Consider the following 26,899-nt stretch of genomic DNA (forward strand, 5'->3'; position numbering starts at 1 on the left):
GGGGGTTAGGGTGGGAGGCTGTGGGGTGTTGGGGGGTGTTAGGGTGGGAGGCTGTGGGGTGTTGGGGGGGGGGTTAGGGTGGGAGGCTGTGGGGTGTTGGGTGGGGGTTAGGGTGGGAGGCTGTGGGGGTGTTGGTGGGGGGGGGTTAGGGTGGGAGGCTGTGGGGTGTTGGGGGGGGGGTTAGGGTGGGAGGCTGTGGGGTGTTGGGGGGGGGTTAGGGTGGGAGGCTGTGGGGTGTTGGGGGGGGTTAGGGTGGGAGGCTGTGGGGTGTTGGGGGGGGGGGGTTAGGGTGGGAGGCTGTGGGGTGATGTAATCAGAGTGTGAGGCTCCAGGTTGAGTGCACATTCCATTCAGAGGGAAGATCGCGTGGGTCGGTCTACGCACGTTTGCAACTCTTAACCGGTTTGCAGACTCTTTAAGAGTGGTGATGTTTTTTCTTTTGCATCTTCCCAAAACCCATCTGAAACAAAACAAAACATTTTTCACTTTACAGTCTATTCTGTGAAGCGCTTTGAGACGTCCAGAAGCCGTGAAAAGCTCTACATCAAATGCAAGGATTATTATTATTATTAATTTGCAACCAGGTCCTTTCTCGGGACACATGAAACATGTTTTAAAATGAGTCCTGCTTCCTACACGGACTTTGCTGCATTAAAAGTGTGATTCGGTGCCCTGTCGGTGTTGAGAATAGTGTGGAGTGACTTGTTTTGGACGTTATTCTCAAATTGCACATTTTCTCCCTTTTAATGAGTTGTTTTATCTCGTGTTTGGATTACGATTACAATTCCGAGGAAACCCTGCCCCGATAGAAAATAAAGGTAGTTCAGCTCCCAAACAGTGAAAGGAATAGTCTCCCAACAGCGTAGGAGTTAGCGGCTGGGAAGGGTGCTCCAATTCAAGAGGTCCCAAATGATGGAACAAAGACCCCTTCACACAATCACAAATTCCAAATGATGAAACCAGTTCAGAAGCAAAAAAAAGAAGAAAAAAAGCTTGTGGGTCCTTCTCACTTTCATGCAATGGCTCAACCATTGCGCTCCCCCTGATTTGTTGATCTTTTTTGTGTGTAAGCAGAAATACAATCGGTAAATTATCAATTTATCATGGAAGCTTGGTGAGTTTGCCCACCAACGCGAGCCATTTCTATGCCTAGCAATGGGGGAAAAGGGTCACTTTTAGAGTCAGAAAATGCCTCGGAAAAGGAGCAGCAGCTCAAAGTGAAACTTTTTCTCATTGCGGCTACATAGGATACGAACCACAATCATTCTGTGCTTCAGGCTGGCTGATATTTAAAAGCTGCACCCACAATTATTCAAGGCTCTAACTTTATCCCGGTTTGACATTTCCTTAATCCACTGACATCAGTTCTAAAAGTGATTTAATTGAAAAGCAATGTTACCTGTTGTCATTCTGCCCTCCACCTTCGAGTGCCTTAGGACATCGTCCTGACTACATTACAAGGTCTACTACATTTCGAGACACTGTGAACCTCTCTAACCCAGAGTACTCGATCATTTTCAGGTACTCTTAGCTCTTCTCATACCTGATAATTTTCAAGTAAGGCTCTTTTCAAGTGAGAGCTAGGAGTTCCTGTCCCCTCTCCCACCCACGTTACCCAATACCACAAATGAAAATATCGTTTAAAAATATTTTATCAACTCATCAATGTGAGAATGATGCCCAGGCATAGCCTCCAGCACATCTTAAAATTCCATTCATTCTCAGAATTGTCTTCATTCTGTGTCTGTGCAGCATTCCACAGGGCATCATTGCAGATTTGGGCATTTCACATACAATTTATGCTCTGAATAAAAGGATTGGTTGTGGTTCATTTCAGAATATTATCCCCATCCACTGAGTAGAACCAACAGTCCTTCGACTTAAGTACATTTTTTAACCTTTACTTGTTGGTCGTTATGTTATGAATCGACCAATTCTTTACCTATAAACCATAGTAAAAGCAAGAGCTGTGCAACAACTGCTTGGAAGAGTTCATAAAAGAAAGTGGTGTAACATTTACATTTTTTTCAATTCAAAAATAAACTTTCCACACAAATATATTCGACAAATTTATTTTGAGTTTGTTATATGCCCAAGCCTGAAATTCATCTTTAATTCATTATATCTCTAGAACATGTTTGCTCATCAAGCCATAGAAATTTACAAATAATGTGATGGCCAACCACTATCAAAAACAAGTTCCATATTTTACAATGAATTCTTCTCATTTTAATACATTTTCTTTTTTAAAAAAGACTAATAAGACTAGCATGGAATTTCACTGCTGCACTCGTAACAGCACATATTCAGATTGTGTTTGTATAGGTTAACAGTGTTTAGGCATTAGCACCGATACCTCATTAAACAATCCAATAGGACAAAATATAGTCATTGGTAACAAATCAATTAATGTAATTTAAATAAAATGAGGAGCTAGATATGGAACCTACACAAGCACAGAAAGCATTTTGGGGTAATGTACATGGTTTTCAAACCTTACTAATAACCAATTTCAGCCATATGGGTAAATGAAATGAAATTGATTCTTGAGATGTTAAGACGTGGTATTTTTCAGATTCAATATCAAGGCTTTGCTCGCTGAAAGAATACCTGCAACACAAAAAGATGTTGTTATCAGCATTGTTAATGGTCTGAAGATTTCAGTCCTGTGCTTTAGTTTTCCTCCAATCCAGAAACTTGCACATTACAGCACATTCAACATTCGTTTTGGCTATTTCTAAATGAAAGATCTCCACCGCTATCACCATAAGCCCTATGAAACGCTCCGGGATGCTAGTCTGCATTAAGGGTGCTATATAAATGCAAGTTTTTGTTGTATTTGGCATATCAATATTACCTTGATGTATGGTAATTCCAACTCCTATTCCAGTAAAACTTCTAATGACCCAATGGTCCTTCATGTCAGGATGCATTCAAAATTTATAATTCGTTCTACTTACATAGTAAAATTACAACATGGTACAAGTGCCTTTCACGTCAGGAGGGCTTCGAAAAATAGACAGCTATTGTACAAAAATCGAATTATGACCTTGTACTAGAACATTTTGCCAGCAGCTATTGAGAAACTTCAGTTTTCACTCGTTTGGAATTTGCTTACAACAACTCAGGTCTTGTGAGTAAAAGACCTGGGATTACACAATACCATTAGTAAGATAACCATTTTATATTTAAGATTCAACAACTTACACGGCTATAAAAAGTTGCACTTTTCCATTAACTTACCTTTAGATAATTTTTAAAAACTTTTGAATCTGGCTGTTGAAGTGCTTGGCAAAATTCCTATGAAGAAATGTAAAAGGGAAAAATATCTTTCATGTTTCAATACAACAGTACTGTAAACCCACAGATAGATTTTAATTTCTCTTTCTTTAGACCAAATCAGCTACCCATTACCCCAGTCAATACCAGAAAACCTGCAACCAGGCCTGGGCTCTGTTAATCTACACATGCTGTAACTCTTCTGATATTACTTCATTTTGATAAAGTGCCTAGACTTTTGCGCTTTTCCACATAAGCACAGCAGAAACCAAAAATTCATCAGACTGGAACATTTCAGGAGAAGTGTGCTCTCTACCACTTCAAGGCATACGTTGTTGGGGTCATCATTAAAACAATCTGCTTCAATAATGAAGACAAATATTGGAATCTTTATCGCCCTAAAAGGTTCTTATGTTGGACTGAGTCTAAATAATAAACAAAGAAAAAATAATTCTGGCAGCAGCACTCGAAATTCTAGAAAGTTGCAAACTAAATGATCTCAAGTTCAAAAAGGAGACAGCAGAGGGATTTAGGGAGGGAGTTCCAAAGACAGGGATAAAGTGACTTGAAGCTCTAACTGTTACTCACCTGAATTATTTCTGGGGCAACCTGCAGTGACAACAGGTATTCTTGCTGAAGATACTGAATGAATTCAGGACCCTAAAGTGAAAAAAGAACAAAGAACTATTACAACTACATTAATTTTTAAATAAGGCAAAAAAGAAGGATATTCCAATAATTTACTTTTTAAATGAACAATTTAAGTACGTAGTAGAATGAATGTTTGTTACCCTTTTGAGATGAATAGTTTTCAATGTTATTGCACACTCTGATAGAGCCTGTTAAGGAATCAATGAATTTCAAACATTATTTGTGAAAGAATTGACAAAGCTCACAAAGGCAGTAAACAATTCTAATCTACATGATGTCTAACTTAATACATCATTTACAACTCTGTAGGGCTGATTACGTCAACCACAATAATGAAATTCGAGCAGTTACGAAGTTTAGAACTGCAGGATTTAATTATTGACTCACAGAACAAACTCCTGGGTATTTGTGATCCTTTAAAATATTTTTCAAAAGAGAGTTGTATCACTACCTGCAAAGGTCAACTTCTCACAACCCCCACCACTGTTATTCAATACATTACATGGAATATTTCTGAAGAATGCTAAGACTATAATTAAAATGTACTACGCAACAGATAATTTGATTATGTGGAACCCTAAATTCACTTGGATATTTCAAATCCAATCTTTTTGTCTCTGCATTAGAGATTATCTTGTATTTTTAAGGATATAAAAAAANCTTTACAATTACATTTGTCTACAAAACACACACTTACTACACTTTATAGCAAATCCTGTGTTGCGCTTTGAGATGTCATTCTGCCATGAAAGGCACTGAATCAAATGCAAGGATTATTATTATGATAAAGTTCACAAAGTCAGTAAAATCTAATACTTACCAAAATAGTTTGAGCATCAGCTAAATCAAAGGTTGGTTTGAGTGGTGCAAGGAAGCAGGCTGGGACGATGTGTTTATAGATGAAGTCTTCAAACCCTAAGAGGCCATCTTTACCTCCTGTAATTAAAAAAAACTCTGTGACACAGGTGGTATTAGACACAAACTAAATTGTTGTTCTTATCATGTGGGATTTATAATTCTCTTACCCCAAAGTTCGACTAACTTTGATAGTATAATGAAGCAAGTTTTTTGTGCTATAGGATCAGGAAATTCAACTGCTCCTTGAATAACTGTAAACAGGACATGTTCTACATTCTGTACACCTAGGATGGGAAAAAAAGCACATCAAACTAAAAAAATTCTTAAAAAGTTCTGATAATAGATAATAGCATTCAAAATGGTTAATTTCTACATTACTAACAGAATATTGCGTTATCTCAAAATGAATTTCCAAATAAGCAGCTACATGAATTATGTAGAATACAATGGCTTTGGTTATGGTCAGAGATTTGGCAAAATAGCAAATTAATTCTTACAATTAACAACCTTAAGAAAGTCACCCCAACCAGGAAAATCTCCCGACTTACCCTGATTAGCAATGATTTCGCTCATTCCACTACCGGCAACAGTCTGCAAAAAAGCAAAATAGCTCCTTCGCAGCATCTGCTTTTCAAGCGCAGCGGTTTGGTCATTCTCTTCTGCAGGGCGTGATAATACTTCAAATATAGCTCGCACCAAGGGCATAAATACTTGTTGCAAAAATGGAGAAATCTGTATCTGTAAAACAATATCAAAATTAACTTGGGATTGCAAACACATCTCAAATATATGGAAATGTGTCCTGTCTTCTTGGTTTAATCTGAAGTAATATTCTGTATTATCCTATCTATTCAATTTAATATTTACCTCAATGGACTCATTGCTCAAGTGTCTACTTCAAAATGTGATTCTACTTTTGTGTTTCTTCTTTGCCAGTGTCTTTCTTTATTTGTCTCTTGAATTTTTCTTAACCACTATGTCGTGGAGGTGTCTTAAATACCTAGTTTCATACTTTGCTCCTCTGTATTTTGTTGAACGAAGATAAAAGATTATCATTTTACCGTAATGTCTCAGCACGTCATTGAAGGACATTCAGAAAATGCAGACTTTTGATTACTCAGGACTTATTGACTGAAGTATGTTTATATATATATATATAAAAATAGATTTTAACTGTGTGTTACCACATATTCAATGATCGAGACCCTGGTTTAATTCCCTACGTCACCAAGCCATTAATCCTAGTTACTCCACTGTGTACATGTGCGCACCTGCATGTGATAGGCTGGGGCTGGGGGTAGGAGGAAGGAAACCAAATTATTCCTTTCACACTCACATGTCTACCTGGTGGCTCAGAATTGCACTGAGAATCCTGGGCACCTTCTCAACTACAGGTAGTATATGCCCAGACACAAAACATATATTATAGGAGAGGGAATAAAAGAAAAAGACAAGGAACTCCATGATGCTTTGGTAAACGTAATACTTTCGAATTTGCTCTCTTGGACAGATAATTTATTCTCTCTCTACCACCTCACCCAAAGTCCATGTAATAATGTGAAGATGTCTTTGATCACCTCTGGTGATAAGCATGTTGTGGCTCACCTGTGACACCATTGTATCAAACGTCTCAAACCAGAAGACATTTCCTGGAATCGTGTTTGCCTAGTAAAATCAAGACATCCGTTTCTTCAATATAGACAATTAATGCTGTACCTTAAACTTTGCTGTAATCTGATTGATAAGTGGAATAAATTCCTGAAGGTCCTTTGCTTCACAGTCCTTAAGCATGTGTTCTGAAGCAGTAGGAATGAATGGAAGAACTTCTTCTTCTAAGCAAATAATCATTCGATGAAGGAAAGTACGGACTCCACTTCGTAGCATCTCCTTTTGTAAAGGGCAACTGAGAGCCGGTAGGAATGTTTGCAGACAGTCCCGATACACTTCTGAACATCTACATTGTTTCACAGTCTGCTTGTTACTGAAGGCCTTACTGGTACGACTGGAAGGCAAAGGACACTGAATGAACAAGCTGTAATGCGCAGATATTCATTTGGCTTTTTTCAATAGTTGTTTCTTTGCGACCCTGAAATGATCTTAATCCTTCCATTTGATATAGTGCCTTAACACGTCTTCGAGACATCTCAAAGTGCTTCACAGAATATACTTTAAAGCAGTGTCCTACAAACAGTCGTAGATTGAGGTCACATCACTATTTAGAATATCTGATGTCAACTTAATCTTAATTATACTTCAGAGATGAAAAGAAAAAACAAATACTAGAAATTTACAATAAAAACTAAAAGTGCTTGAAATTCACAACATGTCATTCGGCATCTAAAAAGAGAAAGGTGAGTTATTTCCAATGACACCCTTTATCAGAACTCATTCTTCCTAGCAACAAACTGAAAATGTATCTTTATATACAATCTTACATTAAAAAAAATCAGTTTACACAATTACGTTTCTTTGATCTGTGAATACTTTAACAAAGATTCATTTTGGTAGGATCCTTTTCTTTTGCATTCGCCCCCCACCCATCATCACTGGGGTATCGTTCTGGGTGCCCTATAGCCATTCTTCATGTGTGTGTGCAGACAGCAATTGCCAGCAGTATTTGACTGTGGGAAGTATCACACCATGTATCCAGCAGAACATCAGTGAACAATTATTCCAGTCTAAACTAATTTCCACACTCCCAAGTACTTCAAACATGCCAATGCACATAGCTATTTTAATTGACACGATGAGAATGAACACAAGTGCTTTTCAAAACAAAGTCAGAAATACCAACCTTGCAAAGCCCACAGCATGGTTTAAGCAATCTGCCAATGCAGTCTGTCGTTCCTCATCCTGTTCTGAAATAAGTTTCTCTAAAAGAATTTTAAATTTCTCCATTAGTGGTGCCAACAAGTTCTTCATTAAAGCTAATTTCCTCTCTGCTGGGTAATCGCTATTCACAATCAGTACTCCTGCTGTTTCATAAATAAACAGTTGATCATCACTTGTCAACAGGGTCTGGAAACCGTTCTCCTGAAATAGATCAACACAAATTATTACAGTACATAGCAAACTTTATTAAGACTAAAGCCACATTCCAAAGAAATATATTGTTCATTTTCAGATCATTTGGGGTTCGTTGCTGCAAGTGAGGAGTTCAGAGCTTCAGTCTGCATCTACCCACGGCTTAATGCAGATCCTAAACTCCTACATCCTTTATCTCCTTTTCTAATAGAAATACATTTTCTTTAAATATTCAGTGCATATTTCAATCAATTTGCAATAAATATTCAACCTCCTTCCGATGAATAGATAACCTGTCACTCACAGAAGGGGAAAGAACCAGCAGATCTTGTATTCTGTTCAGAATATCTTCTATGTAGGGATTCATATGCTTGCTGAAAAAAAGGTTAAGGCAGAAGTTTAGAGCTTACCATTCACACAAATACACATTACAAATCCATACTTAAAAGTTAAAATCACTCTTTTTGATACTACTTCCCCACATTTTTGCTTCTAGGACACACACCAATTCAAGCCCCTGAGAACAATGATCAGAACTAACAAATGGACAGGAAATGCACAATGATGATGAGCATCTCTGCCCTATAATTAGCCCTTTGCCACATCAACACTGCCAAGATTGCAACTCATCAGTTTGGTAGGATTATATGCCCCAACCCAAATGGAATTCTAATTCACTGTGATAAACCTGCCTTGAAAATGTACTGCATCAGAAACAAGTGTTTGTTATTGGATGCTGCCATAGATTGAAAATAGGTCACAGGAAATCCTCTAAAGTTGCATAAAGTGCAAGCCAATAGTTACTTACCTGAGAGATTTAATGAATCTGGAGAAGAGATATGCTGTCCTACTACGTACTTTTGGACTGTTGTTTCGCAAGCCTCTGTGATCTAGAAATGCCATCTGTAGTGAAGATAATAATAAAAGCTCAAGCCCTATGTCAAACCGCTGAGTCAAAATAAAGCTAGAACAATCATTCAAACAAATATAATATTTTGGCAGTGTTCATCATCAAGTTCACTTTCATTTAGGTTTCCAGATGCTCAAAAACTAACTTTTTGAAAATATTAAACATTTGGATTTTCATGTTGCAGGAAATTTATGCAGGAATCAGTTCTGAGCTCAAAGAAAATCTACAAGAAACAAGGAGCTTGCAAGCACACAGGCAGCAATCTGACACTGTGGGTCAGCTATGCAACAGCTATGGAAACAGTAGGTTATACTGTGGAACACCCATTTTAATTGCATTTCTTGCCCTTTAGCTGAACGTAATAGATAGCAATTATTTTTTTGATGATGCCCTTTGGTACCTATAACCAACTCACCAGAACGGTAGGAATGTGCTGTGGCTCTACTGAAAAGAACTTCTCATAACGAACCACTGTCTCAAAAAACTCCAATGCGACTGATGTATGCTGGTATTGACTAACGCCAGATGTCACCAACTGTAGAGACAGAAATTACCATTTAAAATTCCAACCACAATCATTATTAACTTTATTTTAAAATGTCTGCATGCTACTAAAAATATACCTAATCATTGGAAGTATTCAAACATTTAAAGCACAACCTTTACAACTGTATTTTGAATTATGTTTCCTTCCCATTAGAGCCACGAGAAGGGCAAATAATTGGACAGAATATTTACTGGAGGGAGAAATAATTGGGAAAAATAGGGAAAGAAATTAAGCTTTCCAAAATACCACTCCCAATTGCTAGACGCATCCATTTTTCAGCTGGAATACGCCAAAGATGTCAATGTATCCTAAAATGAGCCATTGTAATGAATGCATGCCATCTAGTGGCCTTGCCAGATTTTGGCATAAACTCCATCCAACAAGATGGTGAGTGAATGATCCGCAATGCTGAAACATCAAGCTTGAACACATGATTAGAAAGCAGATACTCTACAATCTGAGAATATAGTTGAAGGCTGATCCGAATACAATTATTATAGTTTTTGTTAGTTGTTTCACATCTTATTTAAGTTGTTAGTAAATACCATTTCAAATCTGTAACGCCCGTTTTATACTGAAATCAATTATAATGATAATCCTTACATTCAGACTTTCTGAAGAGCTTTGAGATGTTCTCCTATGTGAAACGGGTTATGCAAATGCAAATTATTATTTAAACAATAGTCACTTGTACAGGTACTGGAGGATACCAGACATTTGTTGAACCAAACCATAGCCTAGCACAGTCCTGATCTTCAAAAGAGAAACATTTTTATAATTAAAATAAGTTTGATGACAAAAATATCTTCAACAGGTGTAATGTTCATGCTACCCTAAAAAATACAGTCATTTCACTTTACAGTATATTCTGTGAAGTGCTGTGAGAAGTCTTGAAGACGTGATAAGGTGCTATATCAAATGCAAGGATTATTATTATTATTTGGTATTTACAAAGATTAAAATGAAGTGAAAAACTGTATTTTTATACAAAATACTCAACTATTTGCATCATCTCCTGCAAGACGCTGGCTTTTGCAGTATCTCCAGAAAAGTGTGCCCCGTGGGAAGCTGGGATAGCCTCTCCCAGCATGAACAGCAACCTGAGAGCCACTTCCACTTCCATGAACGAAACATTCTGCCAGTTCCTGTGGGAGGGAAAATTCCTGTTAAATTAAACACAAAAGATGAAAAAGCTAGGGTGGTCCTCGCGGGACAAGCAGCGGGCCACTTGCATGACAGTGCTCTCAATGGCAAGCTTCGTGGTTTTATATGGTTCAACTCCAACAGTATCCTAACACACACTCTGAGATTCCAACGTTTTGGCTCTTGCTAATCTGCGCCTAGTACTCTTTCGCATTGGTAAGCAGGGTACATCTCTCCAGGGAGAGTGCGCATTCCATTCCGGACATAGTGAAAATTTCCATGATTAGGTAGCATGCATATTTGGAACACAGTCTGATTTAGATACTCTTGAACATGGTGACATATTTCTGCATATGTCAAGACACCCGGCTGACCGATACAAAGGCTACAAACCTATTATTTTTGAGCAAGTTACTTATGCAATGTAATGCAATTAAAACTTCAACCTAATTGAAGAGAGAAGCTTCAACAACTTGTGAGCAATACTGCAAGCAAACTCCTGAATGTAAACAGTCAGTTTATGAAAACTTTCAAAAATTACAAGTGTGCATACTGATCAGACTTTTTAAATGATTATTGCTTGTATTGGGAACACTTACTGCAGTGTAGTGTTGAAAACCCTTCGGACAGCAGCTAAAAGCAACTCGGGTGAAACTTGAGCCAATCTATCCAACAACAACTTTAACTGTTTTCTATATTCAAGGAACATGGCTTCATCTTCACCCTGGAACATATTTACAAAATTTAAATGAGTAACAGTGCTACGTGCCACACTGAAGATCTACTTTAAAAAAAAACAAAGCACATTTCAATTTTAATTCAAAAACTATTTCCACATTATTTTTTAGTCAAATCAGCAATGCAAAACAGGCTGCACTAGTAAAACAACTTCATTAAAAAGAAGCAGAGAATGGGAAGTACTAAGCAAAATGTTCGGTCACATTTGATTTTCTGCCTAACTCTAAATATTCTAGGAGCACATGTCATTCCCCAGCTAAAGGATGAGTAGGCAAGCCTGCATCTCAGACCTCTGGAACCAATTTATAATAAATGCGCAAGAGCAATTAAAAAAACACCTACTACTCCAATTTCCTTCAACTATTGTGCCAATTTCCTCTTATCAGGAACTTCCTATAGACAATATTTTGGTGCACAAACAAATCGTTCTTCCATGTCTTTGAAAATACAGAAAATCTCTTCCAACATGTAGATAGTGTAATTGAGGAAGTCATTCGTAATTTAAAATTCCCATTACATTTACCTACAGGTAGAGTGACTACACTTCAAAGTAAATCCTGTGAAGCACTTTGACATGTTTTGAAAATGTGATAAAGTGCCATATCAAATGCAAGGATTATTATTATTACCATTACTATCATGTTCCCCATTGCATCACTGGCTTCTGACTGAATTTCAGTTGCTCGCTATTGTACTGCCCGTTTTTGAATTTTAGAAGGCTTTACACTTGTATTCAATATAAATTCTACCCTTTTTAACTTCCTTTACCAAAACATTGAGTGACCCAACGTGTACACGAGTTTTAGGAAACGTAGCTTTCTTACCTCATTTTCAAAATTATATTCTTCATCGTAAGTCAGCTTCTTTATAACCGCAAGCATAATTGCCTAGTCACAAAACATTGATTAACTTATGCAAATAATTCAAAACTGTACATGGAATAAAATGCCTTTATTTAATACAAGCACATGCAGTTTACCTCAACATTGCTCTTCTGTTGTTCTGTCAAGGCAGGAAGCTTAAAAGAGAAAAACACAATATTTTTAAAATCAATTCATGCATGATGCATTAGTATTTGTTCACTTTCTTTATTCGGTCTACATTATTGAAACAAACTACTCAAAGTGATTCAAGGTGTTGCAAACTTACGATAATACTAGTAGAATTTAGTTTAAATATTGTACCTAAAAACAGGTACTAATGTTCATACCAATTACAAACAAAGTTGTATATTTGTATTGGTGTCATACAATAGTACCCACTTCATGTTAACTGTAAGGGAAAACTTTTATTAAGAATCGGTCGACTCATTGGATACAAGTACTACAAAATTCTAGATAGTGAACACATTTATTCTCTGAAATGTTCAATTACTTCCATTGAGTTACTTGACAGTTCAGCCAGCCTGACTCATTGTCAGGACTTGAAACGGCAGTTCTTGGGGAAGGGATTCTTTCCACTCAGCTACGATTAACTCTGCAAGAGGGTAATTTAGCCCCAACGGGACAAACGGCAGTATAGCTTGCCAGGGGGTGCCCTCAATGGCAAGGAACAAGATTTTAGTTGGTTAGACATCAGTACTCCAACTCACGATCAGGGTACTCAAGCCTTGGATCTTGCCAATCTTGGCCTAATACTGTCTGGAATTACGTAAGCAGCATGCATCCCTTCAGGGATAGAGTATGTATTCTGTTCCAATAAATCTATTGGGAATTATATATAAATGGAATGCATGGAACTCGTAGTTTGGTTTGGATACTCTTAAGCATGGTGATGCGTTTCCGCATGTGTCAAGACATCCAGCTGACCCAAGAAAATACAGTCAGATCAATGTTGAGAAGTCTACTTATCTGCTTTTCATATAATGAGGACGCTGATAGGGAAAACATGAGCAGTACAACTGCCAAAGTAAAACTATTGTGTAACTGGCCACAAATAGCAGGTACTTTTATTCTGTCACAAAAACAAATTACTGTGAATCCATCCTTCAAATATTGTAGACTTACTTGTTTGAGTGTATGAAGATAGTCATAGCATAAACCAATTATATTGGAGGAGATATCATCATCTTCATGCATAAGCAGTTTAAGCATGAGAGGCACTTTAGCTTCCACAGCGAGAAGTGTCACCTGGCTGTTCTTTACATCCCCTGCTTTCACCAATTTATTCCAACTGGCTATCAAAGACTGGCCCATCCCATTCACCAGTTTGGAAAACCTAGCCAGAAAATCAACATCTTCTTCCTGTGTGTAAAAAAAAATCATTTACAAAAGGATGCTATTAATGTCATTTATTTCCTAGGGAAAACAAATTTGTTACAAAATCCGCAGACTGAATGCTTTCCCAAAAAACTGCATCAGCTCAATTTGCAGGACAAACATGCAGTCCATTCAAAGCTGAAAGCACCACATTAACAGCAGCTCTTACTCTATTATTTGCAAGAAGTCTTTTGTAGCCTGAGATCAAGATCCTGAACATTTCAAACCACAAAGCAAGATATTCTTGATCTACACAGCAGACTCTCCTTGATCAGTATTCCTCTCGCCAATCCAACACATATAGTTGTTACAAGAGAGCTGAAAATATTAGTGCTGATAATACCAGAGCAAGCATTTCACTTGATCCAATGACGCATCTTAAAGTAAAGAAATTCAACTTCATGTGTTCCCTGCTCTTACAAATCAAAATCGAATGAGAATCTGGCTATTTATAATTTAATCCTAGAGTGAGCCCATTCAAGTTACAAAGATAAATAAATTATTGATGTAGAAGCTGTGGAGCAGTTACCTGCTCAGTGTTGAAGAAGCCAGAAGCCAGTAACACCTGACAAAGGGATTCTACAAGTTTTGTCTTATCCACAGGATCCATGCCTTTGTTTACGATTTCAAATAGACAATCACAAGCTTCCTCACGGAGGACTTCCACTGACATATGACTGAGCAGCATATTTACAAACCTAGAAAAGAAACATTACAAACTTAAAAATTCTAGACTTGTCTAGCATTGTCGTGAAATAAACAAACTTTATTTTGTCAATGCTGTTCAGATTTCCTGTGTTACTGATCTTTCCTGTTCTTCAATTAGATTTGTGACCTTATCAAAACACTTAGACCTGTTCTTTCTGTCATGTGATGCAACTACCATTAACTTAGTTAGACTACCCAGCATCATTAATATTAACTTTAAGTCTTTATTGGTTTGCATCAAACCAGAACTGCAAAAAACTCAGGGCTCTGATGGTGAGAACATAGAACCACAGAAATTTAAGCACAGAATGAGGCCATTTAGTTCCTTCTGCTGTTCGCAACTCCATCTCGAAGTCCTCTGACTCACTCCCACCCTGAAAGGATTTATTTGACTCTGCGACAAGCAAGTTAAACTCCCTTTCTGCATGAAACAGCGTTGCGCACACACACGATGTCTGCTACCTTATTTAGCCCTCATTTGTCATCAAACCGGATGTCAAGTTTCAGTTCTGATGCTGGTGTGTGTGTGTGTGTGTTTTTTTAACCTGCCAGCTTTGAAAACCTCCTGTTTGTAATACAGGAAATGTTTATAGTTGGGACTGAGTTGAGTTTGTCACCTCCCTCCCCTAAATCCATTACCCATTGCTTGGGGAGTGGCTGAAATTCAATACAGTTTGAAGATATTTGTTTAAATGAAACAAACTCCACCCGTACAATAAATGATCCCGCTCTCCTCAAAATTTCCTCTAGTGTCCTTCAGCTAATCCAGATGGAGATTAAAAAACAATGAACAGAGTTGCAGGGCGAGATTTCAGCCATTATACTGACACTCTCGGGAACTCCATCTCAGAGTCCCTCTGACTCGCTCCCTCCCTCCCCATTTTCAAAGCCTTCCTCGACTTAGCTCTTTTGACTGTGCTTTTGGTCAACTTTTCCCTCCCCACTAATTCAGCTCAAACACCTCCCTCAGCCTAGTGTAAAGATCCTGAGATGTCTTCCCGACATGAAAGGCGCTAAACAAATGTAAATTAAATTCTGTGTTGGAAAGACACCATGGAAAGAAGACAGCCATGATTCAGCAACGCAGAATTTGGGAGTGAAACCTGCTCACTTATTTAGCAACCAACAAGCCCAAACTCAAGTTAATATAGAAAAGAGACCAACCCATTAGCAACATAAACTTAGAAGGTTTTGTTCCTAAAAGGGCAGAACCAGCACACAAACATACACATCTGACATATCTTTCAACCGCTTAACACAGCATCAACCCGATTACAATTGACCATCAAATATAAATAGTATGAAATGAAGGTAGAATTTTTAAATAAATAATAGTAATAATTCTTGCATTTGATAAAACGCTTTTCATGTCCTCTAGACGTCTCAAAGTACTTCACAGGATATACTGTAAAGTGAATTGACTGTATATTTGTGGGCGAAACATGGCAGCCAATTGCACACAGCAGTATCCCACAAATAGCCGTTAATTGAAATGACCAATTTTTTTTTTTTTTTTCCTGAGGGATTATTATCAGGTGTGGAGTAAGGAAACTTGCCCAAGGCTTCGCCTTTGAAGACTCCTTTTGTATAAACAGGAGCACATTTTAATATACATTACGTTTGCAAGAACGCAATTTAGAAAATAATGTGTTAGCACACAAGTGCATACCTGTCATTTGCAATCAGATTCAAATCAATCCAGGAGACAAAAGCTCCTACAACCTCAAGGCACTGGCACGTTAGTTCAGAGTTTGTTTGTTGATAGGTCTGCAGGATGTGGTACCAAGATTCCACCAAATCAGGTATACATTGTTCTCTCATTGTGTCCTTTATTAAGGTATTTCGCCTACTCTCCTACAATTACAGAAAACAGAACAAAATATCATTGTACAAAGTGTAATATTCAGCAATGAACTGCCACGAGATCAAATGTTTTAAATACCGATTCAAATCGCCATTGCAACAATAAGCTCATAAATAAAACAGGTTAATTAATCTTAAAGGTTCAGCCTGTTTTTTGCATTAGTTTTGAAAGTGAAGCTCGTGAATGATTCAAGTTGGCTATTAGAATGAGCTGTGAAGTGAATTTAGGCTGCAAATAATTTAGCCACTGTCTGCAGTGAACAAGTCAGTACAGTTTCTGAAACTGCAAGTTCTAACCATTGTATATATTTTAGTGACAAAGTATTCTACGCTACTAAAGATTATACCCCTTGGTTTGAGATCAATTCATGCTCACCACGTTTACCTCTGCTGTATGAACAATGTCGCGATCTACTACTTCTGCATCGATGGCCATAAGAACTCGTAGATAGAGATCGACTCCTCGAGGATTAAGGCCAACTACTGATAGAATATCAAAGAAGAACTTGGGCCATTTAGTAAGATACTCCGTTATGAAAAGGATAGCGAAAACTTGAGCAGCTTTGTTGCGAATAAAAGTCTTCTCTGGGCCTGGACTCACCATCTATTCAGGATATGGATAGAAATATTTAAAAGGATAGTTTGAAATAAAGGCATACAACTATCAAGTTGAAGGCCTGCCTGCACACATTTGAACAGTTAGAATACAGAAATACCTCTTCATGCAAGTCAAATTCACATTTGATCAGTTTTGAATCACAATGCTAATTGAAATACCTTGCTACAGTAAGTTATTTGAAAGTGATTTGAAACTTCTCTAGGCCAACTCCAACTAAGTCTGAGATCTGGGATGGAGAAGTGTAATCAATTTCAAACCATTTTTCTGTAGTTCATAAAAGAACCCAAAGAAAACCATCTATAAAATTATGGCAATTTAAGAACTGTCCAAAATACGCTGAATTGATAAAAGAAAGCTAGGAAAGTTTAGACCCAGAATTTCAGTGTCAACGTGGTGAAGACCACAATCAAGATGAGCAGGGAACCACTGCCTTTAATGCAATAAACTAAATGGTTAAAAATTTCTTTGCAAGATCTTTATTAAAATTTTTGCATTTGAACATTAAACATTAAAATACCTTCATTTGTTTTAAAACAGAGAATCAGGGTACTCACCTGAGCGTGAAGCCAGGTCATTATAGTTTGCCTAATCATTTGTTGTTGTGCTCCTGTCAGAACAGAATACCTGCAACACAAAAGAGCAACTTCACAATCTGTGTTTGTAGACTCTGTTTCTGAACAATCAGCACTGATATACCTCACAATTTTCAAATTAAAAATTATTTAAGGGAAAAAAGTAAGGCAAGTCAAAAACTGCTCTTGCACATCTCCTAGCAATCATCTCCTCACTCATCTACACTGCTAACTCTGCAAGATATCTATTAATTCAATGCACAACAGCAAGAGGTGTAGGAGAAAACAAAGAAACTATAAACGGTAAGCAACTCCTACCCGGACACCCAAAACCATACATTGGCAAACATGGATCATGATGAACCACACAAGTCAGTTTTAGGAGATTGCACCCAATTCATAATTTATACTTCTGTGTTGATTGAGAGAAATGCTAGGTTTGAAGATATGACTTTACTCATATCATTTTAAACAAGTTAAAATAATTGAGGTAATGTCTTATTTTGTTTTGCATAGTGAATAGAGAGATATTGGCAAGATTTCTGGTAAAATACCATGCTTATTGCCCAGTTTGAGCCACCGTATAGTACTTTCAAAATGCCATATTTGTTTTGGGGCATAAAACTGTTTCAAAAGGAGCATCGGATGTGATCAGATCAGTCTGATTAGATTTATAATTGAATCATTACTATAATCAGCTCCAATATCTATCTCTGAAATACTGCTCATGAGCAGCTGTGGCTGATATATGCATCAGAAGCTGGCTGACCAGTGCCAGAAGTGGCACCCATGACACAGACATGGGGCTAGCAGCTATTTCTACATCATTGAATGCGAAGGAGAATTAAACACAATTTTGGAGGGTTAACAATCCCATGCTGTAATCTGATGTACATGTTTTTACCTGAATTTAATTTGATGTTCCAGTACTTGAAAACAGAAGAACTTGACATGATCATCACTGTGAACAAGAAAAATAATCAACACTTTGTCATTTTCTTACTAGTGTTACGGTTTCTAGTAAATCTTTAGTTATTAAATTCCATTACTGAATCACACACAAATCTTATAAACACCATGTCAACTTTGTGACTTTTAAATAGATTTGTCTTCTCCAAACATTCTGGTATGCCCCTTTACCTCCTCTTAACCCATTTTCCTTGTTTATCTTTCATTCCCTTTTTTATCAGCTCCTTATATATTTGTTTACTGTTCCGTAAAGTTGCAGGCAATCATTGTTAAATTGCCTACCTGTAAATCCCCTGTGCCAAAGCCTCTGCACACACCTGCCACGCATCCTGGGAAACCTTCAGCTGTTCAAAATATGCTACAGCCTAAAACATTGGTTGAAAAACAATGACATTACATAATGTCTTTCAATTACTTGCACACACCTTACTTATTAATTCATATTATTTTCTAAAGTGAGCATGATGGTATAACAATTATAATCCTCGCATATGATATAGCATCTTATCATGTCTTGGAGACATCTCAAAGTGCTTCACAGGATATACTGTAAAGTGAACTGACTGTATATTTTGTGGGCAGTACAGTACAGCACACTGGAATTTCACAGAATGAGGGTACAGATTCAGTCTTGATTTCTTGATCGCTGCTCTCCCATCATGTTACTTTTTTTCAACTATGTTTCTCTGGTATTTGTTCCTATCCTCTGCTTCGTTGTGGCACATAGCATTCCTCCTTGATGGCTACCAATAAACATCTACCTGCTTTGAAATACATTAGTCAAACTAAATTAAGATTGTCTCCTGTTTTCTCCTATTTCTCTGTAGGGGGAAAGGATGTGAATCAGTCGCTAACTATGATTTTGGCCAAGTTTGGGAAGTTTATGAAAATCTGATCTACAAACAAGTATCATACTATTCCATGGTACAGTCTGACACCAACATACCTCATGGTCAAACTGCCTTAATAGAAGAATGCTTCATAATTTTCTAACAAGAGTCCAGACAAACCCAAAGGTTCGTCTGCTCTTAATTGAACATTGGCACTGCTCAATTCTCCCGTGTAAAGTATGAAGTGGGTTTCACTGCAAATGCCATATACAAAATGTTATCCACACCATAACATTTATCAGATGCTTTTAGTCATTTCAAATAAGCCAATTTTCCCTCCACTGTGAAAAATAAATCACTATAAAAGCTACCAATATAGTGTCTATCAGTTTTATGCACAGTAACATGAATTATGGCGTCCAATATTCACGAAGCGCTCCAGGACTCTAGCCCACGTGAAGGCCGCTATATAAATGTAAGTTGTTGTGGTTGTTGTATATTCCATATACCATGGCAGCTTTTCCAGGAGTCAAATACAGGGCTGTATTTATTCAGCCCAAATTAATAAAGATTCACATATGAATTTAACAATGGATGTAACATTATAGAATTGAAGTGCAGTTCCAAGCATTCAGATTTTTAATTCCAATGACTCCACTCACCCTCTGCCTGAAGTTGGCATCTGCATTTGGGTCCAACCCCAGAAGAGCTTGCTCATCCATTGCTAACGATTACCTATTCTTTACAGTAGGTTTACTCTCTTTTCGCTTAGAGACTCTATGCATCTGTCGATTAAAGCACAAAGAAAACAGCAAGCAGACGTAAAAACCTGCAAACGCCGGTACCGACCAACTCAGCAGAAATAAAACCGACACGAACGTTCGCGGCCGGAAAATGACGGCCCCCGTGGGAAAAAGCCAATATCTTGCGGCCAACTGGCTGCGCCGAGACGCCCTTCGCTGCCGAGCGCGTGAACCGTTACCCGGTGACTTTTAGGATGGCAGTCGTGAGGCGGGTCTCGCGGCCCAGTCGCGCAATCGAACTGCAAATCGTGGGGCTCAGCATCTCCTGAAAACTTTTGAGGGGTGTGTGTGTGGATTTTTTTGCTGAGACAGGACGCTGCTGCTGACAGCAGCGTTGACTGATGCAACGGCTGGATATTGTGTGTGTGTGTGTGTGTGTGTGTGGGGGAGAGGGAGAGGGAAGCAACAGAAACACATAGGATTGAACCAGATCGATAAAGCCACCTGGTAAACAAACAGACTGAGAGCCTCTGCCCCCCCCCACTCACTCACTCACCCACCCACTCTCTCACCCACTCTCTGTGTGAGGGAGGAGAGCGGTTAGTTATTCAGTGACATTTTAGTATTTTTCTCTCTCAAAGAGTTTTGAGTCGGGGGTTCGGCCCCGACCATTGCCCGCGCTTCAGTCGTCCCTCAGCGCCAGGCGGGGAGACAGGAGTCCCCGCGGCCGCTCGGTACTGAGCCGGTGGGGTGGGGGGTGGGGGGGGAGAAGCCGCTTCCCTCCCCCCCTTCTCCTCCTCCTCACCCCCCACCCCCCGGGGGACGAGGGCGACACCGGCCGCCGCCATGTTTGTGAGCTGCCCCGCCGCTGATCGCCAGGTCACCGTTACCTTCCGGCACCGGGCGCTCCTCACAGCCCGGGGCCGCCTCGCCAGCGCGCGTGTGTGTGTGCGCGCTGCTCAACCGGAAACCGACCCCGGGAGGAAGAGGAGGTGACACCGGGTCATAACCCGGAACTGATCCTTATCCCAACCTCACTCCCCAGTGACCAGTCTCAATCCCCAGTGACTGTCCCTCACTCCCCAGTGACTGGCCCTCACTCCCCATGACCGGCCCTCACTCCCCAGTGACTGGCCCTCGGTGACCCAGCACCACTCCTCCTCATTCCCCAGTTACAGAACCCGCTGAGCAGAGGGAGTGGGCAGGTTGGTAGGGGGTCAGGAGGTCAGACGAGGATGGGGGGGGGGTGATAGGTTCGCGGAGTCTGGTGCGAGAGATGACACGGGCTGCAGAGTTCTGGGTGATCTGTAGCCTATGCAGGGAGGAATTGTGGAGCTGACAAGCAGGGAGTTTGCGTAGTAAGATTAGCCGGCGCTGGTGTAGCCCTCACCCCCGGGGGGGGAGGAGGAGAAGGGGGGAGGGAAGCGGGTTCTCCCCCCCCCCCTCCGGCTCAGTAGCCTGGATGTTATGAGGGACAATATAGCAGCACCTACATTATCAATGTCTCAAAGCGCTTTGTGAAAATGCTGTTAGATGTAACGGTTGTGTAATTGTAGGGACTTGCAGTGTAACATGATTAACAAGTGCTAGAAAACAAATCTGACAGTCATAAGATTGTCAACTTAGGCTGATACATGATACACCAGTGCAATACTGGGAGACTGATGCGTTGCTTGGGTGAGACGTGAGCTCAACGTGCGTAGATTGCGGAGTCCTGTAGCTTAGCCTCGCAAGCAAAAGGACCTGGGTTCGCTTCCCGGCAGGGCGAAACGTTTGGCAAGTTTACTTACTCCACATCCCTCTGTTTACCCAGCAGTTAAGTAGGAATCCGGTTGTTAGGCGATTGGCGGATCACTTTTCCAGGGGTAATAATCCCTTCAAAACTTTTTTTGATGAAAAGTAATTTGATTACTCACTCAATCCACGACTGTTTGTGGGGACACTGCTGTGCGTAATTGGCTGCTGAGTTTCGCCCACAAAATATACGGTCAATTTACTTTACAGTATATTGTGTGAAGCGCTTTGAGACATCTCAAAGACATGATAAGGCGCTGTATCAAATGCGAGGATTATTATTTATTATTGGGTGGGGAAAGGCATTAGATCAGACAGAGACGTATTTGCTGCATCTCATCCATTGTGCGCATGTCCACTCCCGGCCTGCGCAGGCGCTGGCTGTCTTCTCAACCAATCAGCGCCCGCGGCTGACCTCACATCCGGTGAGAGCTGATTACCCGGCTCTGCCGTGACGTAACTTCCTCTTTTCGACAGCAGGCGAGCGAGCGAGAGGCAGCGATGAAGGCTTCGGGCACCGTACGTGGCGCCGCGGCCTCTTTACCCGCGAATCTGCCACCCGAGGCCCGCACTTCCTCGGCGTGACCCCAGGGCTCCGGAGCGGTCGGGCCGGGCGCTGTGTGGCGGGGGAGCGGGGCGTGGGAGCGGCTCCCGGTGCCGGGGAGCGATCCTCAACATGGCGGCGGGGAAGGCCAGACCATGTGCTGCCGCCCCCGAGCTCCCAGCCGCCCGGCCCCGGCAATGAGCGCAGCCTCATACACATTCATATAAATAAAAGAGGCAGGAAACTGCTCACTCAGCGAGGAGGATCCCCTCCCTAACCCCGACTTCAAAACCAGGGCTCTGCTGCTCTTCAATGCAATCCTGAGCCAATTCATGGGATGTGACCAAACCCCCGCCTGGTCCATGCAGACGGTTTATAGCGTAACTTTTAAGAGACTGAGTTACATTTGGCTTACAATGGGATGAAGGCTTTATACTACACGATTTTCCCATTTGTTTGACAGTCACCATTTTAATAGGTTTATGCTGATTTGGTAATCTGTTAAAAGTAACCTTCAATAAGTATGACATGCAATAATTAATTGCACCCCCCACCCTCATTGGTATTTGCACGGAGAGGAGTTTTAAGCTCCGTTTTTGCACAAAATCTCAACAATATTGTGATTCATTATTTTAATGCATTATGCAAAAATGAGTTGGCCATGTCACCTTCCAGAGATGTTAAAAGTGTTCCTGAAAGTGGAATGGAAGGCAGGCAGTACATGCTAAGCAAGCATTTGTTTTTAATAAACTCAGTCAGTATTGCATTCTAATGTTATTAATTGTATGTTTCAGCTCAAGGAGTACAAGGTGATTGGGCGCCGTTTGCCCTCCACCAAGGATTGCTGTCCTCCTTTGTATCGAATGCGCATCTTTGCTCCCAACCAAATTGTTGCCAAGTCTAGATTTTGGTACTTCATTTCGCTGATGAAGAAGTTGAAAAAATCTGCTGGTGAAATTGTATATTGTGGCCAGGTAAGCTTTTTTCCTTGAACAGGAGTGAAAGTCAAAAAGACTGGTATCTCTGATCTTGTACATCACAGTTTTAAAATTTGTTTATTCACTGTGTATCCATTTTTAAGTGCACTTATATTGGAGTGTTTTGATGGAAGTTTTGTGTCAAAATGTCCCATGTAATGAGTTTCTCATTTTGATTGTTAAGATGCACATTTGAAGCTGAGTGTTTTTTGGGTGGTTTTCCTATGATTGCCCAGAACTTCCCAAAAAGTGACAGAATGCAAATTCTTCCAGTTGCCATTTTGAGTTGTCAGCAAATATTAATTGATTTTGGAATTCTTAAATTATGTTATGGCATACAAATAAATAGTGTGCAAGTTCTGCTTTGGCCTAGAGTTTCTTTTCTAGGGTTTTTGCACCATTCTCCAGGTGGATGGAAGGATTGGTTGATCAGCTTAGCTTTTTATAACAATGTGCTTAAGATTGGTTTGGATGCCTCATCCTCTTAGGAGGGTTGCTAGGTCTTTTCCCACTTGTTTAACCACCTTGCATCCCGAAGCCTATCCTTTTAAAATGCTTCCCTTTTAAAGTTGTTTGTAGGTTTGATCTACCATGATTTAAGATCATAATCTAGGGGAAAAAAGGCATAGCGTCACCCATGAAATGTAAAAACAAGCTAGTTCTACACAAACATCTTTTTAAATAATGTGACATTAGTTGACATGAATTCTGCACTTACTTGTTGAAGATTGCAGCCAACACATTGCACATCTTTTTCAGGTTTATGAGAAAACACCAGAAAAGGTGAAGAACTTTGGAATTTGGCTGCGCTATGACTCTCGCAGTGGAACCCACAACATGTACAGGGAGTACAGGGACTTGACCACTGCTGGTGCTGTCACTCTGTGCTGTAAGTATTTACTTTACCAGTTTGCAGTTATCCCCTTTTATTGTTTTGTAAATTATAAATTTGTATTTAGAACATTGTTGCTTTGTAGACAGGAGGGATACCTGATTTATTCAGGTCTTTTATGCTCCATAGCTATCCTGTTGTAGACAGAATTTTTCTCCACAGAAGCGCCCTTCCTATCTATCAGCCTGACTCAGATGGTAGCAGCCTCAACTTGAAGGTTATGGGTTCAACTCAAATGTTATGATTTTTAACTCGCATAGTTTAAGCTGACAATCCAATGTAGTGTTGGGGATGGGTTGCATTATCGGAGGTGCTGCCTTTTGGAGGTGTTGCCCTTCAGATGAGATGTTAAATCAATGTCCTATCTGTCTGTTCAGGTGGACTTTAAAGAACCTGTGGCACTACTCGCAAATCGTGTGAGGGGCTTTGGGATGGCCTCTTGACGTGAAAGGCATTATATCAAATACAAGGATTATTATTGTTTCACCACAATCTGCTTTTGCAAATTATCACATTTTTATATTTGTAACATAAGTTCTGATGAAAAACTTTGGAAACTCTTAAGCACTTTAATGCCTTAAACTAATTCAATTCATCGTTCATTTTGAAGTGCAAAGTTACCCATGCACATGAAGTGGAGGTAGAAGTTTGTCCTTTGCATGTATCACACCAGTAAGCAACTCGTAGTAAAAAAAGGTAAAAGTAGCTCCTTGAACCAGATTTAAATTCAGTGAAAGATTAGCTTGCGGCAAGAAATTTGTCAATGACCAAAAGGATGCCAATAAATGTTCAGTGGTGTGGAACACATTCTCAGTTGATGACAGATTTCTATGATTTTATGTCAAATGAGGTTTCTAGTTGTCAATTTAATATTTAGCAAAAATTATGCTCATGCATCTAAGAGCCATTTGCTTGGATGAGAAAAAGTTGCAAGTTTGGCTTTTTTGAGCGTATAGTGTCAGCTCCTTCTGAATTTTGAGTCTGCAAATAACATTTTGACGATGTGAGTGAAAGCCTTCATACAATGCCCTTGAAGTCTGGAGTGGAGTTGAGCTTGCTCTTATATGACTATTGCAAACTTAAGTGAGAATTCTGTTTTATTATGCTGCTGCTTAGTTTTAACACCTAAAATGAGCATAACATACACGTATTGAGTTTTGAATAATTACAACATACATCTTGTGCTGCATTTTTAACACTCATTTTCTAGTTACAAATTACTTAAAACTATAGAAAAAACTATAGAAATTTTCAACGCAAAAAGAGACCGAACTGCCCATTATACCTTTGCTAGCTCTCTGAAGGAGCTATTCATTTATTCTCAAAATTCTAGCCTTTCTCGTACTTTTAATATTCCTGCTTTTCAAATATTTAATTTCCTATTAATAACTAATATGGATTCTGCAGAGGCAAAAGTTATTTGGTAATATGTCCTCCAGTTGCTAACTCACCTCCCAACAGTAGTTACTGACCCTCCTGTTCATAAGAAATTCTTCATAAGAAGGTCTCTCTTAAGTAAACCTCATGCCTGGTATCCTCATGAATCTCCTTTGTACCGTTTCTCCTGCTTTGACATGCTTCCTCTACCAGGGGTCACCGATATCAGTCCGGCATTATCCATTTACTTTATGTTCCAAGCCCCCTGTTTATCTAAACTGAAGATTCCATTAGTTATTCCTGTCAGATTACTATCCCATCTTTAAAGATTTGTGTATATCAACTCTTAGATCTTCTCTTTGCAAGCGAGAGACCTGGGTTCGATTCCCAGCAGAGTGAAACCTTGGGCAAGTTTCCTTGCTCCACAAGCCTGATAATAATCCCTCTAAAAAAATAATAAATCGGTAATTTCAATCCACGACTGTTTGTGGGACACTGCTGTGCACAATTGGCTGCCACATTTCGCCCACAAACATAGAGTCAATTCACTTGATGTGAAGTGCTTTGAAACATCTAGAAGACATGAAAAAGCGCTATATCAAATGCAAGTATTATTAAACCTGTATACCTTTTCTGCTTATTCTTTCACCCAAAATCCATCACTTCGCACCTTTCTGCATTACATTTCATCTGTTAATTTTCTGCGAAATTCACAAATCATATTCTCCTAAAGTTGCTTAAAGTCCTCTTCAATCAACTACACTCTGTTTTGTCACCAACAAATTAAAAATTATCACCCAGATACAATTGTTTAGCCCTAAATAATTATTCCTTTTATGATTTTCAGGTGTTTCTGGTAATTGTGCAGAAATGTTATATATTATTCAGATGGTATAAATTTTAAAGCTGAAATAACATGAATCGAGGTTTAGGACACATCTGGGCTTGCTTCCTGTCACTGTTGTTTACTCCGTTCACAATTAAATAGGAGCATATATTTGTTCTGAATAAAATAGCCATGTGCTTCTCAGGTATAATTACAGTAGCATGTTTTTTAAACTTGACTTTTTTTGCACACAGTTGTCCTAAAGGTTTTCTTAATTTTCCTTTTTTTGATTTTCTTCTGTAGACCGTGATATGGGGGCTCGCCATCGCGCTCGTGCCCACTCTATTCAGATCATGAAGGTGGAAGAGATCCCATCGAGCAAGTGTCGTAGACCTGCTGTCAAGCAGTTCCATGTAAGTACTGAATATACGTTTGCTTGTCATCTTCTAAACCCGAAGTTTCCTTACTCCACACACGTCTGCTTAACTAGCAGTAAGTAGAAACCCGATTGTTAGTCGATCGCTTTTCCAGGGGTAATAATTCTTTCAGAAAAGTAATAATAAGAGTAATTCCGTTACTCAGTCCATGACTGTGTGGAACGCTGCTGTGCGAAATTGGCTGCTGCCTTTCGCCCACAAAATATAGTCAAATTTAGTATATTCTGTGAAGCGCTTTGAGACATCTCAAAGACGTAATAAGGCACTGTATCAAATACAAGGATTATTATTATAAACAAGCAGCATTTCCTGTTAAACTATCATGGCTTTTTTGTATTCC

General features: G+C 39.4%; 2 protein-coding genes across 5 annotated transcripts in view; one reads left to right on the forward strand and one right to left on the reverse strand.

Annotated features, from left to right (window-relative positions):
* Window positions 1-2,056: 2,056 nt before the first annotated feature.
* Window positions 2,057-21,526, reverse strand: xpot (exportin, tRNA (nuclear export receptor for tRNAs)). 4 transcript variants are annotated; one of them, XM_042335508.1, is made up of 25 exons: window positions 21,503-21,526; window positions 19,632-19,754; window positions 18,422-18,504; window positions 18,075-18,131; window positions 17,153-17,222; window positions 16,356-16,583; window positions 15,786-15,970; window positions 13,938-14,106; window positions 13,157-13,393; window positions 12,130-12,168; window positions 11,975-12,037; window positions 11,012-11,136; window positions 10,270-10,414; window positions 9,138-9,257; window positions 8,621-8,715; window positions 8,117-8,186; window positions 7,583-7,821; window positions 6,505-6,790; window positions 5,337-5,526; window positions 4,956-5,072; window positions 4,751-4,866; window positions 4,071-4,118; window positions 3,868-3,939; window positions 3,244-3,300; window positions 2,057-2,610 (listed from the first exon to the last, which is right to left on the reverse strand). In XM_042335508.1, exons 2-25 carry the CDS (start codon window positions 19,689-19,691, stop codon window positions 2,584-2,586), a joined length of 2,898 nt encoding a protein of 965 aa, XP_042191442.1. In that variant the 5' UTR covers window positions 19,692-19,754; window positions 21,503-21,526; the 3' UTR covers window positions 2,057-2,583. The 4 variants fall into 4 exon arrangements, with proteins under 4 accessions (XP_042191442.1, XP_007893475.1, XP_007893474.1 ...); XM_007895284.2 differs by lacking the exon at window positions 21,503-21,526 and adding an exon at window positions 20,603-20,911 and having other exon boundaries at window positions 16,365-16,583; XM_007895283.2 differs by lacking the exon at window positions 21,503-21,526 and adding an exon at window positions 20,603-20,911.
* A 444-nt stretch (window positions 21,527-21,970) lies between these two features.
* The window catches only part of rpl18a (ribosomal protein L18a), a 5,079-nt gene continuing 150 nt past the window's right edge, over window positions 21,971-26,899 (forward strand). The window contains 4 exon segments of the mRNA NM_001292258.1: window positions 21,971-22,025; window positions 22,845-23,024; window positions 23,787-23,916; window positions 26,426-26,535. Of these exon segments, the coding sequence (NP_001279187.1) occupies window positions 22,008-22,025; window positions 22,845-23,024; window positions 23,787-23,916; window positions 26,426-26,535 (438 nt within the window). The 5' untranslated portion in view covers window positions 21,971-22,007.

This window comes from Callorhinchus milii, unplaced genomic scaffold (genome assembly GCF_018977255.1).
Source record: "Callorhinchus milii isolate IMCB2004 unplaced genomic scaffold, IMCB_Cmil_1.0 Scaffold5, whole genome shotgun sequence".
In the NCBI taxonomy this organism is placed as follows: domain Eukaryota; kingdom Metazoa; phylum Chordata; class Chondrichthyes; order Chimaeriformes; family Callorhinchidae; genus Callorhinchus; species Callorhinchus milii.

Excerpts from the sequence above, each read along its gene's own strand:
- xpot (XM_042335508.1), bottom strand. The coding sequence starts at position 19,691 with ATGGATGAGCAAGCTCTTCTGGGGTTGGACCCAAATGCAGATGCCAAC. Across the intron at positions 13,394-13,937 it reads GCTTCTTCAACACTGAGCAG|GAAGAAGATGTTGATTTTCT; the intron begins GTAACTGCTCCA and ends TTTTACACACAG. Across the intron at positions 5,073-5,336 it reads CGAAATCATTGCTAATCAGG|GTGTACAGAATGTAGAACAT; the intron begins GTAAGTCGGGAG and ends TTCCCATCCTAG.